Consider the following 15,934-nt stretch of genomic DNA (forward strand, 5'->3'; position numbering starts at 1 on the left):
AAAACAATAAAAATTAAAAACCATCACCTTATAAAACTTAACGGCCAGTTCAGGCCTCTGCGCTCGCAGCAGGAACGCCTCGGCCTTCAGGAAATCCTTCTCCTCGAAGCAGAACCGGGCCTGGCCGACCAGAACCTCAGAGACGCTGTCCGGGTCGTAGCTCTCGGCCACTCGCTGAGCGTCGGCCCAGTCCTTGTTGTGGACATACCTGGGACAGGTTTGGACAAAACGTCAAATTAGACAAACTTTTAAATATAAAATAAGAGACAAATTAACTATTCCCCCATATTTATGCACTAATCTGGAGAGTAATTTAAATAAATGTGTAATTTGAACTCCTGGCAGAATATTTTAAATTAGAAATCCTGACTTTCATTTAATTCACAGGTGTCAAACTCAAGGCCCGTGGGCCAAATCCGGCCCGCCTTAAAGCTTTATGTGAACCGTACATAGAACCTTGAAAATAATCATTGTATGTTTAAACAATATTTTAGCAATCAAATGAAGGCAGATTTCTATGGAAAGGGAATAGGGTCACTAAAAAGAAAGTAATTCTGACTTTTTCTTAGAATTTACCAGAATTAATCTTTTAAAATCAAGAGTCAGAATTGTGAGAAAAACAAATTCTGAGAAAAAACAAATTCTGAGAAAATAAAATTCAAAATTCTGAGGAAAAAAAGTTACATCAATGTAAAATGATGTTCAGGACTTCCATAATAATGGAGCTCAATAAGTCACATAAATAACGGGAAAAACAAATAAAAGTTTGAAATTTATTCTAAAATGGATGGAAAGTGAAAATAATGCGATTTGTGAAGTTCTTAGAAAATGTCCACAAATACTTTGGAATAGCAGTTTAGAAAGTTAGCAAGTTAAATTTAGCTAAAAAGAGTTTTAAAGAAAAAAAAACAATCTCTTCCTCCAGCACTCACATGAACACGGCTTCCTTTGGTTTTCCTGCTTTGATGAACTCAACTTCCGCCTCAGGAAACCTTCCCTGGTTTTCAAAATGAAACATGTCAGAATTAAGGATTAGCAGAAAGTATGAGCTGACAGTCGCAGGTAATAATGTCTGCTGCATTAGTGACTGATCAAATTTACAACAATGGTAATAAGGGAAGCATGTCAGACTGTTGGAACTTCATTCAGATGGGAACTGACTTCCTCCTTCGCCTAATAAAGAAAAATCCCGGTTTTAATGAGCCGGGCCTCGTTACAAAGCGTTGAACGTCGCTTCATAATCGCATCAAGCTTGTAAACAAAATCTTTCCCACTGTGATGGCGGCTTAGATAAATGAGACAGGTGGCCAATTTACCTCGTCCTCCAGGTATATGGCATGCTTCAGGTGGATCTCAGGAATCTTTTCTTTGTAAGACAGGCGAGCCAAGTCAAAGGCAAAGTCAAATTCACTAAAAGTTAGAGGAAAAATCAGTAAGTAACACTTTGTAGACATGTATCTAAGCAGTAAACTGATAAATCCAACAGTAATCTCTGTTGATAAGCAGATAATGATGATGATGATGCTCACAACTTATTAGCAGCAGCCTCGATGGCGTAGTCCAGCATGCCAAACTTGTTGAGCAGCTTGACAGCGGCCTCTCCGCCCAGACTCTTGGCCCACAGGAAGGCCACCTGTTTCTGGGCAGCAGCACCTCCATGGCTCTTTGCCACCTGACGCAGGTCACAGGGATATTTATGTAGAAATCAGAGCAAAGCTCATACATATATTAGGGAATTTGCAGCTGATGATACGAGAGAAAAAACATGAAAGTTGTAAATTAGTTTGAGACAACATAATTATTGTATTACCAATACTTTAACAATTTAGTCCTATTTGGACACATTCACCTTTCCACGTATCTATTTTAATATTTTCTCTTATTTATGTCTAAATTGCGGTTCAGGGGACATTTGTGGCTGTTGGAATAATTTTGTGTGACTGAAAAATGGTCCTAATTTGGACACATTTTGTAATTGAGTTGAGATGAAAAATGGAAAGTTAATATCTTTTTAAACAGAAAATGTTAAGTGTTAAGTGTTAGCCTTGTTGTTTTGTTGCTTTTATTTATTTTATAGAGTTGCCAAATAAATGGAACATTGACCCAGTATATCTGTTGTCTTGATGATGTTGGATTAAAGCGATGTGAATAAAACCGAAGTTTCCTAAAAGTTACTTCTGAATTCTGGAAAGTAAACATAAATTCAGCTGCAGACCTAATATGTTTTGGGTCAGGTTAAAAATAAATGTAACAACGTATTCAGTTTAGTAACAATGAAAAAGTAACATGTAATGTGATGTTTTTACCCTGTATGCGTCCTCCCACATGTCATGGACTCTGTACATATGGACTGCTGCCTTCCACTCCTCCGCCTCCATTAAGTGATACTCTGCTTCTGAGAACCGGGACTCGGCTTCCAGCTCCTGCAAAGTAAATAAAAAAGAAACATATTTACCAGCATGAGTTAAACATCAAACACAGAAAAGCTTCACAACTTAAAGCTTAGCATGAATTATTACCCATCTGCATCCCTGCTCAAATCTGGGACACAGAAAAAAATGAAAATAAATCATAATCTGCAACGATTATTTAAAGCTCTTACAATTTCACTTTAAAACAAGATAAAAAAAGAAGTATTAAACATTTTTAGATACATTTATAATATGCAAAAAAAAAACTGCCATTGTAATCATTCATGTATGTAGCTGTGCAGCTAACATGACTATGAAAAGATTATTATTTTCTGTGTTGCCACTTGGGAAAACCTTTGTGATTATTTGTTCCATTTAAATTAGATGCATTATTACATGTGCAGAAATCAGTCTAAAACTAATTTATTGCTGAAATAAAAACAGATTAACAAGCATTTTTCTTCATGTTTTCATTCTGTGTTAAATGTATTGTAGATTTGGGATTTGAGGCCTTTGAGAGTTGATCTTAATTTAAAGGTTCAGTAGTCTGTGTTAGATAATTCATGAGGGAATATTCCAGAGTTGCAGCCCATTTACTGTGAAATTCACTAACGTTCTTTTCAGCGACTACAGTCATCATGACAGGCAATGTAGTCAACGACAAAAAAACCAACAATTTACCTGAGCAGCATGTGTCCAACTTAGAGGCCAAGAAAATATAAAAAAATAAACTAAAAAACTGAAATCTGACATTTGCTGTATTAGAAGAAAGTCATCTGGTTTTTGGTTTATTATATTTAGTTATAAGAACAGGATTTGAGTCACTTTCTTTCAAAACATTTGCCAATATTTACTGCTTCTAATTTAGTAAATAAATAGAGACAGTAAAACTCTCTAGAGCAGGGGTCACCAACCCCAGTCCTCCAGGGCCATCCTGTAACTTTTAGATTCACCTCTGCTCCAAAATGTCTGAATTCCCTCACCAGCATTCATTCCTCTCTGCAATAGGCTGGAAACGAGCAGCTTATTTGATCAGGTGTGTTTGAGCAGAGACGCATCTAAAAGTTACAGGATGGTGGCCCTGGAGTTGGTGACCCCTGCTCTAGATAAACAAACTTCTATTTACTGTAAAAGTCTGGTATTAAAAAGACAAATAGTTTGTGTTGTATTTAACATTTTCTTTTGTAAAAAAATTATTTTGGCAATATTTTTACCCTCATCACAAATAAAAAGTCTCCATCTGCATCAACAACTGCTAGATGGGACAAATTTGCATCAGTTTTGAACTGCAGTTGGGGGCCACACAGACTCAGTTCAAGGGCCACAGATGGCCCCTGCACCACACTTTGGACACGCCTGGTTTACACAACATGAAAATAACTGGTCTTAGTTTCTGCTTGTGTTTCACTAAAACTGCAAAAACACAAAATCTTACCAAGTTCTTTTGGTCTAGTTTCAAATGGAAATATCTTCATAGACTTTAAATAAAACAGAACAAAATTATAAGTAACTTTTTAGCAAGAAATGGGAGCCAATAATTAAGTAAATAATTCCTTAATATGTTTTTATATTTGTAAAATGAGAGATCAATTATGAATTAAAGAAACTAACATTTTCAGAAACATGCCTTTTTATTAAAGGCACAATCTTTACAGATATAACAATCTAAATCTTCAACTTAAAAGGAATTCTAAAATTATTATGACGAAGCGAAACGGCATTGAATCAGCTGAGGTTTTGTGAATTTTTTGTGTAGTTGAAATACGTTAATAGGTGCCAGATAATATAAGTTTATACTTTTTTCTGCTCCCTTTTATTCATGATTTCTGTTAGTTGTTACATAAAATATTCATATTTATTATTGAATGAAAAAAAATATAAGTACTAGTTCCAATGGAATATTATTTCACTTATAACTAGAACTTTTGAATAAATTTTAAGTATTTAGTGACTTAAAACAAGCTCCTAAATCTTGCTGAAAAGTTACTTGTATGTTAGTTTTCTTACTTCAGATGTACTAAAATATTTGCACTACAAACTAGACAAAAACACTTGGTGAGATTTTGTGTTTTTGCAGAGAATGAGGTGGACTGATTCCTTCACAGAGGAGTTTTTCCATCTGCTGCACCTTGGCCAGGTGGAGGTGGGTCTCCGTCAGCAGGTCAGGGTGATGTTTGCCCACGACACGAATTACATCATCAAACATCCGGTTCTTCTTGTACATGGCGACGGTGAGGTCAGGCCGATCCAAGGTGGAAAAAAGCCTGCAGGGTAAACGAAAAAAAGTTTTGGTATGTTTGTTTCTTTTTCATGCAGTTTTGATAAAGATGAAAGGTGGCAGCTTGAGTTTGATCACCTTTCAGCCTCCTTTAGCTTCCCGTCCTCCTCCAGCTGCTGAGCCCTGCTGATGTACAGACTGCCAACCTCCTCCTCCGTCATGCACTGCACAGCCAGCTGCACACATTTAACAGCAGCAGCAAATAAATCCGTCACATTCTGGAGAAAATCTTTAAAAAACTGGCATTCTGATGAAATGAATAAATAAAACTAACTTTGCTTCTTCAGTGGTTTGTCACTGACCTTGTGAGCTTCCTCCCAGCGCCCCGCTGTGGTGAACATGTCAACTGCATCTTTAATGTGACCGCCCTTCACAAACAGCTGCTGCGCCACCTACAGGCAACAAAGGAAAAACACATCCATCAGATGGAAGGATGGAGAAAAATAACATGATGGATGATGGAAAATAAAAAGATGGATGGATGGTTGGATGGTTGGATGTATGGATGGATGATGGTTGGATGGATGATGGTTGGATGGATGGATGATGATGGATGGATGGTTGGATGGATGATGGATGGATGGATGATGGATGGATGGTTGGATGGATGATGGTTGGATGATGGATGGATGGATGGATGGATGGATGGCTGATGGATGGATGGATGGATGATGGATGGATGGTGGTTGGATGGATGATGGTTGGATGGATGGATGGATGATGGATGGTGGTTGGATGGATGGATGGATGATGGTTGGATGATGGATGGATGATGGTTGGATGATGGTTGGATGGATGATGGATGGATGATGGTTGGATGGATGATGGATGGATGATGGATGGATGATGGTTGGATGGATGGTGGTTGGATGGATGATGGATGATGGATGAATGGATGGATGGATGGATGGTGGTTGGATGGATGGATGATTGTTGGATGATGGATAGATGGATGGATGGATGGATGGATGGATGATGGATGGATGGATGGATGATGGATGGATGGTGGTTGGATGGATGGATGGATGATGGTTGGATGATGGTTGGATGATGGATGGATGGATGGATGGATGATGGTTGGATGGATGGATGGATGGATGGATGATGGTTGGATGATGGTTGGATGGATGGATGATGTTGGATGGATGGATGGATGATGGGTGGATGATGGTTGGATGATGGATGGATGGATGGTGGTTGGATGGATGGATGGATGGATGATGGTTGGATGGATGATGGTTGGATGATGGATGGATGGATGGATGATGGGTGGATGATGGATGGATGTATGGTGGTTGGATGGATGGATGGATGATGGTTGGATGGATGGTGGTTGGATGATGGATGGATGATGGTTGGATGGATGGTGGTTGGATGATGGATGGATGATGGTTGGATGGATGGATGATGGTTGGATGAATGGATGGATGGATGATGGTTGGATGGATGGATGGATGATGGTTGGATGATGGATGGATGGATGATGGGTGGATGATGGTTGGATGATGGATGGATGGATGGTGGTTGGATGGATGGATGGATGGATGATGGTTGGATGGATGATGGTTGGATGATGGATGGATGGATGGATGATGGGTGGATGATGGATGGATGGATGATGGTTGGATGGATGGATGGATGATGGTTGGATGATGGATGGATTGATGGTGGTTGGATGGATGGATGATGGTTGGATGATGGATGGATGGATGGTGGTTGGATGGATGGATGATGGTTGGATGATGGATGGATGGATGGTGGTTGGATGGATGGATGGATGATGGTTGGATGGATGATGGTTGGATGATGGATGGATGGATGGATGGATGATGGAGGATGATGGATGGATGGATGGTGGTTGGATGGATGGATGGATGGATGAATGGATGGATGATGGTTGGATGATGGATGGATGGATGGTGGTTGGATGGATGGATGATGGACGGATGATGGTTGGATGCTCCACTTCCTGTTGCGTAAACTTTGATGCTCCTTGAGTCAAATTTCTCTTCCTGATAAACAAAGGGAACTTTTCTTCCTCTCCATGCAAACACTCAGGTTGCTCCTCCTCCTCCTCCTCCTCCTCCTCCTCCTCCTCCTCCTCCTCCTCCTCCTCCTCCTCCTCCTCCTTGTCCTCCTGCTCCTCCTCCTCCTCCTCCTCCTCCTCCTCGTCCTCCTGCTCCTCCTCCTCCTCCTCCTCCTCCTCCTCCTCCTCCTCCTCCTCCTCCTCCTTCCCGAACCTGCAGTAACTTCTCTTTCCAGGCGTTTCCAAAGCGGCGGCGCGGAGCGCTTGTTATCTTAATTACCTTGTGTGAATGTTCCCGCTGAGCGGTGCGGCTGCTATTTTCAGCAGCTGACGGCGAGCGGAGGCCGTTTGGCTCAGCTGAACTCATCACAATCAGCGCAACATGCAGAGCGCATCAACACCATCATCAGCTTCCTGTTCCTTTGTGCTTTCCACTTCCTTTATCTAATTATGTCCCCCTTTCCAACAGCTATACTCCGTAGTTTATTGTGTTGAAGGTACATTCAGCAAACTTTTCATTAAGGCTGGAACGCCCTGAAGCAGGCCGTTACATAAACAGAGACACGGGAGGACAGTTAAAAATGGCGACTGCTTAAACGTTTTATAGGTGGTGCAGAAATTCATTAACAAAGCTGCAGAGATCCAACAGATCCATTGTTCTGCAGCTTAAAATGTGACATTTAACGACTTGGTGGACTATTATATTATGCTAATTATGTTTAAAACACATAACATACATTTGCCAAAGAAAGATTTATTAAAAGAGACAGAATTTATAATTTGAGACGATCAGATATATATATATATATATATATATATATATATATATATATATATATATATATATATATATATATATATATATATATATATATATATATTTTACAAAAAAAGAGGAATTTAAACATTACTTTTGTCTGAATTCGTTTTGCCTTGTTTTTTGGTCTTTTTTGTTTAATCTATGGTAACTGCATGTAAGAAATTATTAAAAATTCAAGTATAATTTAAACTATATGGATCAAAAAAAGAGTTTCTTGATTTTAAAAATCCTTGAAGATTGTTGTATAATCATCCCTCTATGGATTAAATAATTTAAAAGTCTGATTATTTTGGGGGCTTTAAATTATTCACTGTTCTCTTTAACTAACTAACTTTTCCCTCCAGCTTTCCCCAACATTTATTTCTCTCCTCTCACCTCGTAGTCCTGAACGGAGGCGTAGTGCTGAGCTATCTTAACGTAATATTTCTCTGCTGATGGGTCTTCCTGTAACTCCAGGATGTGGACGGCCTTCTTCCACTGGCGAGCTGCGATCGCCGCCTCGATGGCTTTCAGGGTGCAGCTGGGAACAAGACAACACACACACTGCATTATGAAAAAACACAGCGGTTTAACCACTGATATGTTAAATTACTGGATTGAACATCGTGTGGTACCACACATGCGCCATTGATGGTAAAGGCAAAATAATGTAAGAACTCATCCTCAAAGATCAGTAAATTTAAATTCTAGTGAATATTTAACACTGGAGCTGGAAGACATTTTAAATATCCAGAATAAATAAACAAAACAACAGAAACAACAAATAAACTGCATACTGGAGTTTCTGTAAACAAAACTGTATTTCAAAAAACGGGTTAGTTGAGAACAAAACACCAGACTGTGGACTTTTATCGTAGATTGTGCCAATATTTGCAAAAGTCAAACTGGATAAAATATGTTCTGCTGTAGCTCGTTCAATTTGAGCAAACTGTGGCTCCTACAAGCAGCAATTATGTTAAATTAAATTATTGTCCAGTATAAAAGAGACATTTGCTTAGTCCTCTCTTTAATCTAACCGAACTTGCAGAAACTAAACTGTTAAAATGAACAAATCAAAACATCAGCAATTTTCTCAGCTTTAATTGATTTAGCCATATTTTATATAAATCAGATAAGAAATCAGGGCGTTACAAACATTTATGATTTATGCTCATCTCGCACTGGGACAGTTTGGTTTCGTGGATTTATTGCACAGTAACGGCGCCTGCAGGTGCGCGTCACTCGCTATAGTGGCTAATCGGCGCTAAAATATACCGACGGGTTTAGCTACCCGCTGGTCAAAGCTAAACTTCTTTATTCGTTCAAACTTTCTCTGCTAAATCTGGGCTATGACTAACTGTCTATATTTAGGATTTTTGAGCACATTTAAAAATAATTCCTCTTATCTTTGTAATTGGATTCTTGGTGAGGATTTAAAAAGGGATTTCTGGCTCCGTCTGCTGTGTTTATTTATCTTCCCTCCTCTCTCCTCCCCACCTGTCCATATCTACACCACCCACCCTGCTTCAATGAAATGATTGATGGCGGCGTCCATCTGTTTCTGCTGGACGAGGTAGTCTCCCCAGGCCTCCTCCAGATTCACCACCTCGGCAGGGAAGGCAACACGAGCCAGCTCCACCGCTTTGGGAAGAGGGACAAAGTTACTTAGACTAAAAACTACAAAAATATAAATAAAGATATGAAGAGATTTGAAAATACCTTTTCTGAAAGCTCCACCTTTGCAGTAGCACTCCAAAGCTCTCTGGTTGTTCCTGACCTTCTCATATAAATCTCCAGCCTGGTCAGAAGAGAAGAAGATGAAGATTATGGAAGGTAAATCAACTGATTTTCCTGTAACTTTTATATTTAGCATTCATTGCAGACAAATATCAAACGCTTAGTTTCCAGGGATGAAATCTGCAGCTTTTAATTACAGGTCAGAAACATTAGATGAAAAACCAAAGAAGTCTGAAATTCTTCATCAACCTCTACTTGAAATCCAACATGGCTGCCCTGCGTGTAAAACGTGTTAAAAGTATCTGGACGTTACTCCAGGATCCGAGTTCTGACTCCAGAGTTTGAAGTGAGGCTATCAAACTTTTTAATTTACCTTAAATCACTTGCAAAACAAATAAAAAGGTAAATCTTGTCCTTCTCTTCACTTTCAGATGTCTAATCAAACAGGGATGAAAGATTTTTCGAGAAGAGTTTTCACACAGACGTAGGGAAATGTGCAGAGAAATAACAGCCGGATGGAATGGAGCTCAAAATAACAAGCAGAACTTTTGCTGTTGTGCTCAAAGTTTTGGTCTCCTGGCATCAGTTAGGAAAACAATACTTCACTACACAAACAAATAAAAATCAACACCACTTACTCTCTCGTAAAACTCTCCCTTGATGAGGCTGGCAGCGATGCGGCTGACCGTCTCGGTGCTGCTGCAGATCTCCGGGCGGCTGATGGTCAGGCGGGCGGCTTTGGCAGGAAGTCCCGCCCTCAGGTAGAGGTTGATGGCGCCCTGGAAATCTCCTTGGCCCTCCTTCACTTCGCCGGCGCGCTCGTCCTGACCCGTCTCTGTCAGCCACTGGTAGTAGTTCTCACGCAGGCTGTTGAGCTCCGGGTGGCTCTGTTGTTCACCCAGGAAGGAAAAAAGCTTAAGTGACTGGAGGACTTGGACATTCACAAACATCTACATTTATTTCACATATAACCAGGATGGGGACCTGCAACGTTGGATTTCCATGGCGACAAGTAGGGCTGGGCGATAAGGGTTAAAATTAAAATCTTAGTTTTCAACACCAGCTCCATGTTCAGATTTAAATGGATTTTTCTCTTGCTGTCTGTTCAAAAAAATAAATTAAGAATGATACAAAATATTTTCAAAAAGTCGTTTTTATTTTAATTATCGCTTCTCTGACATGTATGGCTAATTTGGGCAATTGTTTAATTCCATGATACAGGCATAAAATTACAAGGAAAAAAACACAATTTTACCAAAACTTCTTGAAATGACTCAGTTGTTTGCATTCCTGCTGATAATAATTTGATGCTGATATATTGAAATATGAGGTATTTCTTTATCTGTTAAACCGACACCAAAGTACAACTTTACTTTATTCCTCATTTGAAGTTTTTTTCTTTTTATTATTTTTGTGTTGGAGTTGTCATAAAGTGACTACTTTATTCTCGTATTATTTCGACTTTATTGTGGTGTTACTGTGTTCTTGTAATACTATGACTTTATTCTCGCAATAAAAAAAATAATCTTAGCTTGACCATGTATTATAGAGATGACCTGAATTCAAGATGGCCGCCCCCAGAGTGTTGTCATCACTCTGAACTATGGAAACCCAATGAGAGCGTTGGTGAAAACAAAATCCTGATTTGCAAAAAATTAAATCTTCAATAACAACAAAAAAAGATTAATTGATAAAATCAATTTATCACATTTAAAAGAACCTGTTAGCAATTAACTTCCTCCAAAAATATATTTATTTTGGCTGTGGTGAGACCTCAGACCCAGTTATCTAAACAAATCCTCTATATTCAGGTAGAAAAGAATTTAAATCTGAACTGTTTGCATGTCTTCCTGTCAGGTAAGTTCACCTTGGCTTCGGCCACAGCGATGCAGTCATCCCACCTGTGGAGCTCCTGGTACATCTCTATGGCCTCATCAATGGCATTCTGCAGATACACACAAAACATCAAACATTTGAAATGACGGTCGTTAGGAAGCAACACAGCCAGATTGGTCTGTGAGTAAATTAGCAATAACTGACCAATAAAACCATCTCAGTTTCGGCAGAATGGATTAGATGGTTTTACTGTATCTTGAACTTGCATCTGTTAAAATACTGACTGGTTCAAATTATTTCTGTTAGTCAGTCACACCAACCTGCTCCATGTAATGCATCTCAGCCAGTTTAAAGTTCTTGTCCAACATGGCTATGTGGGCTTGGACTTGGTAAAATGACGTCCCATCTTCTCCCTAATTAGACGACACATTCAAATATGAAAATGCAGAAAGCAAAATTCAGCTAAAAGGCTAAGGTTAGCTTCAATTCTGTCAGTAGCGTGTCATTGACTTACTCCATTCAGTAGGCAAACAACAGCATATAAACTAAATTTAGCTCAAATACTGTCCGTTGATTATTGACTTATGCTAAAATTAGTATTTATATCAAAATTAGCTAAAATGCTTCGCTTAAATCATTAGCTGGAGGGCAGTCAGGCGGTTTAAAACAAACCGTTTCCTGTGAAACTTTGTTTGCGATCTGATTGGTCTGGTGGAGGAACCGGACAGTTGAGACGTCACCCAGAGCAGCAAAACATCTGCAGAATGAGAATTAAAAAAGCAGAGAAGAAGAGAACGATCAAGAGAGATAAGAGGAGCGATGAAACAACAGTAAAGGCTGATCGAAGGCCTGGAAACCTGCAAATTTAATGAACTGAGATAAATAACAGAATCAGTCTAATGAGCCTTCACATGCACTGCAAGTCTGAGAAATAGAAACCCCTTATAGCATTCGGCTACTTTATTACCAACTCTGTCTGAACAGTTGCATCAGATTAATGAAGAAGTCATAAAGAGAAGTTTAAAAAAAAGCTCCTTCTTACTGACTCTTCCTCATTAACATCGGTTTCCCTCATTAAGGGCATCCACTCCAGAGTAAAAAAAAAAAGGATCTGTTCTCAGATTTTGGGATTTATGCAAATGGAGACAAACCCTAACGAACAGCCTATGCATTATTAATGACAGAGAATTCAGATTTGAGGAGTATTTTTTACAACAGAGAGAAATAAAGATGGAGAGAGCGAGAAGGAGAGGATGATGGAGAATTAAAAACTGTCTGATGATAAATGAATTTGGAGGCTTGGACGCACCATCTGCTCTGTGCTTGTGTTTAATTTTGTATATCTGGACATTTCGGGGAATCTAATTATGCATTCTTATAAACAAAATATTTCTTTGTTATGGGGGAAGAATCCAGTTCTCTCACAATATTTTCTCCAGAAGTTGCTAAAGAAAAAGAAAGCCATTTAAAAACACGGGTTGGTGTATTTCTGTTGACCTGCTGACCTTTCTGCGATGTGCAGCTGACGCGCCTCTAACGCCAACTTGCTGAGTGTCTTCCACATGGCCTCAGTCTCTGGTGACATCTCCAGAGTCTCCAGAAACGCTGTTGCTCTGGAAACAAACAGAACAACGACATACAACCTGAAACTCGACAAACAGTCAATTAAGAACGCCCCGAGTCTTTCAACCCAGCATCAAACACTGAGCTGCTGCTGCAGACGATTTTTCAGCTCTACTTATGTCTTTTACTGCAATTTGTCAACAAATCCTGGTGTAAACAACTGTGAAGGTAAAATAATTCACCTGTAGGAATAGAATTAGGACTTAAACGATTAATTGGATTGATCAATAGGTTGGAGATTAATCAGTTTTATCAACTTTTGGTTTTTGAAGGTTTAGTTTTTAGAAAATCTGGATATTTTTCATCAATGCACTGCTTTTAGTTCAGAGTGAGGCCGGCTGCCATCTTCTTTGACATTCGTGTTTTACAGCTTCTATTTTTTCACATCAGGTGAACTCTACGATGAAATAAAAGGATCAGGCTAAGATTTTTTAATTTTTTACAAAAAAATAAAGTCATAATGTTACAAGGATACAGTAATAGTAATATGTAGTAAATCAAAATAAATGAGAATAAAATATTAAGAGAATGAAATAGTAATTTCATAAGATCATTAATTATCCAAGCTTTTTTCTCGTTAAAACAAATTTTTTCTTGTAATTTTAAGACCTTCTTCTGGTAAAATTGCCTCTTTATTCTGCTGATATTATGACTATATTCTTTTAATTAAACAAAAATTATCGTATCTTGGCCCTGATACTCAGTTGTAAACCTCACAGCAGGGAGGATTGAAATGAAAGTCACGTTCTAAAAAAATGCAAGACGATTGAACATTTCTGTAAGGAACTGTTAATGCCAGATGGTAAGAGATGGGGCAGTTGAGGTAAAGCTAATAAAAGTCATTTTTAAAGGGGACCTTTTATACAAAATTCACATTTGTATGCTTCTGTACTTCCAATTGGTTTTTAACTGCTTCTAAAAACAGCACAAGTGATAAAAAAAATACAACCAGTCATTTTTAGGCAATAAGTCAAAGAGTTCTGGTGTCTGGAAAATGAGTTTCAAAAATCTCCCGAATGCAACGTGACAGATCAGCAGGAACTACCCCTCCTGGTTACCCCAGCTGAGCAGAACCAGTTACCCAGCAACCTAGAAACCACTTGCTGCATTCCTTTTGGTTTTCCAGGAGGTTCTACTAATGCTTTTCAAAGATGTACTATGGTATAATTGCGCATCTGTTTCCAGCCATTTTCACGTGTGAGTGTAAACTTTGAGTTGGGAGATGTGGCCAGCAGCAGCTTATTTGGATTTAAAGTGACAGGAGCCCCAAAAACAGCTAAAAATAGGCAGAACTGAGCAGACTAAAATCTGCAAAATAATGTAATGAACATGTTTTGTATAATCCGTAGACTTATTCTAACCTGTTCAAGGAAGCATAAAAGGTAATTTTAATGAAACCCAAGAGAGTTATTGTAAAAACTTCAGCTGCTCCTTCTTTGAAATAAGAGGTCAGTTAATTATTTCCTCCGTTCGATGAGGATCCTTCATAAGAGGCTCCTCTTGGAGGTGTCCAAGTCACGACATGCTGAGGAGACACATTACGTCTCCCAGCTGGCCTGAGAGGGCTGCAGAAAAACAAGAGGAGCAGGAGGAAGCTGAGGGATAAAAGGACATCTGGGTTCTTCTGGTCGCCCTGCTGCGCCGCAGTGATTCACACCGAGGGACGGATGGATGTTTACGCCGCGCCACACTCATCATTAGAGCCATCTTCTTCTTTTGTTCTTCCAGGAAGCGAGGACTGGGCCTACCTGTCGTAATCTCCGTCGTCGGTGGCGGTACCGAACTCAATAAGGCCTTCGTCCAAAGAGTACCCCACCATGCTGACGCCTTCTGTCACTATAACTTCTGTCTTTCCATCGGCTCGTAGCAGGTCCACGATGTCTCCCTGGAAAAAAAAGATCAACTTTACTCAGTCTGTGACACAAGCAAGAAGTCTGATTTCAGTTCCACTTTGCTCTCGACTGAAGACATTTTAAATACAAACATGTTCATTCTGGATTTTTGGCAGATTGATAAAATGCATCTATATTGGATATCATCCATCCCATACTCATACGTAGGCCAGTCGCAATAAACAATAAATCAATTAATCGCACAATAAATTTAAACGAGCTCAGTAATTTCCATTTGCATGATATTATTTTTTCTCTTTCTACCAAAAAAGAGAAAAAACAATAAAAAAGCTCCAATAAAAAAGGAGCTTTTTTTGAACACAATATTGCTTACAGAGACTCATAATTCATTTTATTTGTTTTTTCTGTTGTTTTGTTTATTTATTTTGGATATTTAAAATGTCTTCCCAATAAAGTTTATTGATATTTGAGAATATGTCTTGCCATCACCATCAAATTACTTGAAAATGGTTTAATGTATATATATTATTGTTTATTGCAATAACTTCTGGGACAATTTGACAGATGAGGGCGGAGCACCAAAAAAATTTACTCAACTAAGAGTAAAAACAGAAGTACTCAAGAAACTGATCAAAACAGTCATTTACTATTTAAAAATTACATCATCAGATGGACAAACATGTAAAGTTATGTAGAAATGTTGGCATTTTAGAGACTAAAATGAAAATAATTCATATAAATAACAAAATCAGACAAAATAAAAATTGTTTTCAATATAAAACTGTAACAAAAACCGCAGGCGTGCAACAGTCTGACATCACTTCACAAGAACCTACAAGATAAAGAAATACCAGCACATATCTAATTCACGCTAAAAAATTACAGCAAAACATAAAGAGTGACGATGAGTACAGAAAGAAATATTTTGGGTAATTCTTAATGAAAAAACCCATAGAAATGCTTTAAATGATGTACGCACTACGTCAGATTTCACTAAATTTAACTAAATTATTTGTGGGCTGAACTTTTGTACCTCCCAAAAACAGATGGAATCATGAGGAAAAAACGTGAACTAGCATCTTAAAAGATCACCCAGGAAGGTAAAAAGTCATAAATAATAAAGTTTGTGTGCACCCACCCTGATGGGGAACATGGTGATGCTCTCTGGGCTGTCGATGCTGTACCAGATGCAGAGGTTGCCCCGGTTCTGGGCGACCACCACGTCGCTGCTGGGCACCCACTGGACGTACGAGCAGAAAGTGAGCAGCGTGGTTTTCACCCGGGACTCGATGTCGTACAGGTTGAGCTGAGGAAGAACGAGAAGACGGAAAACACAAATTCATCCTCAATCAGAGGATTCATCCTTAAAAA

At 38.8% G+C, this 15,934-nt stretch overlaps 1 protein-coding gene across 1 annotated transcript in view; it reads right to left on the reverse strand.

The window, feature by feature from the left end:
• The window catches only part of ift172 (intraflagellar transport 172), a 37,041-nt gene that overhangs the window by 12,683 nt on the left and 8,424 nt on the right, over window positions 1–15,934 (reverse strand). Inside the window, exons 16-33 of the mRNA XM_014986029.2 lie at window positions 15,702–15,869; window positions 14,459–14,595; window positions 12,593–12,700; window positions 11,760–11,844; window positions 11,408–11,500; window positions 11,119–11,196; window positions 9,890–10,138; window positions 9,234–9,312; window positions 9,035–9,155; window positions 7,911–8,055; window positions 4,992–5,081; window positions 4,768–4,865; window positions 4,540–4,675; window positions 2,307–2,423; window positions 1,530–1,672; window positions 1,317–1,410; window positions 933–997; window positions 28–208 (exon numbers count right to left, since the gene is read on the reverse strand). Of these exons, the coding sequence (XP_014841515.2) occupies window positions 28–208; window positions 933–997; window positions 1,317–1,410; window positions 1,530–1,672; window positions 2,307–2,423; window positions 4,540–4,675; window positions 4,768–4,865; window positions 4,992–5,081; window positions 7,911–8,055; window positions 9,035–9,155; window positions 9,234–9,312; window positions 9,890–10,138; window positions 11,119–11,196; window positions 11,408–11,500; window positions 11,760–11,844; window positions 12,593–12,700; window positions 14,459–14,595; window positions 15,702–15,869 (2,187 nt within the window). The remainder of the gene's footprint in view (window positions 1–27; window positions 209–932; window positions 998–1,316; window positions 1,411–1,529; window positions 1,673–2,306; window positions 2,424–4,539; window positions 4,676–4,767; window positions 4,866–4,991; window positions 5,082–7,910; window positions 8,056–9,034; window positions 9,156–9,233; window positions 9,313–9,889; window positions 10,139–11,118; window positions 11,197–11,407; window positions 11,501–11,759; window positions 11,845–12,592; window positions 12,701–14,458; window positions 14,596–15,701; window positions 15,870–15,934) is intronic.

Source organism: Poecilia mexicana, unplaced genomic scaffold (genome assembly GCF_051168715.1).
Source record: "Poecilia mexicana isolate PSO_F unplaced genomic scaffold, ASM5116871v1 scaffold_21, whole genome shotgun sequence".
NCBI classification, from domain to species: domain Eukaryota; kingdom Metazoa; phylum Chordata; class Actinopteri; order Cyprinodontiformes; family Poeciliidae; genus Poecilia; species Poecilia mexicana.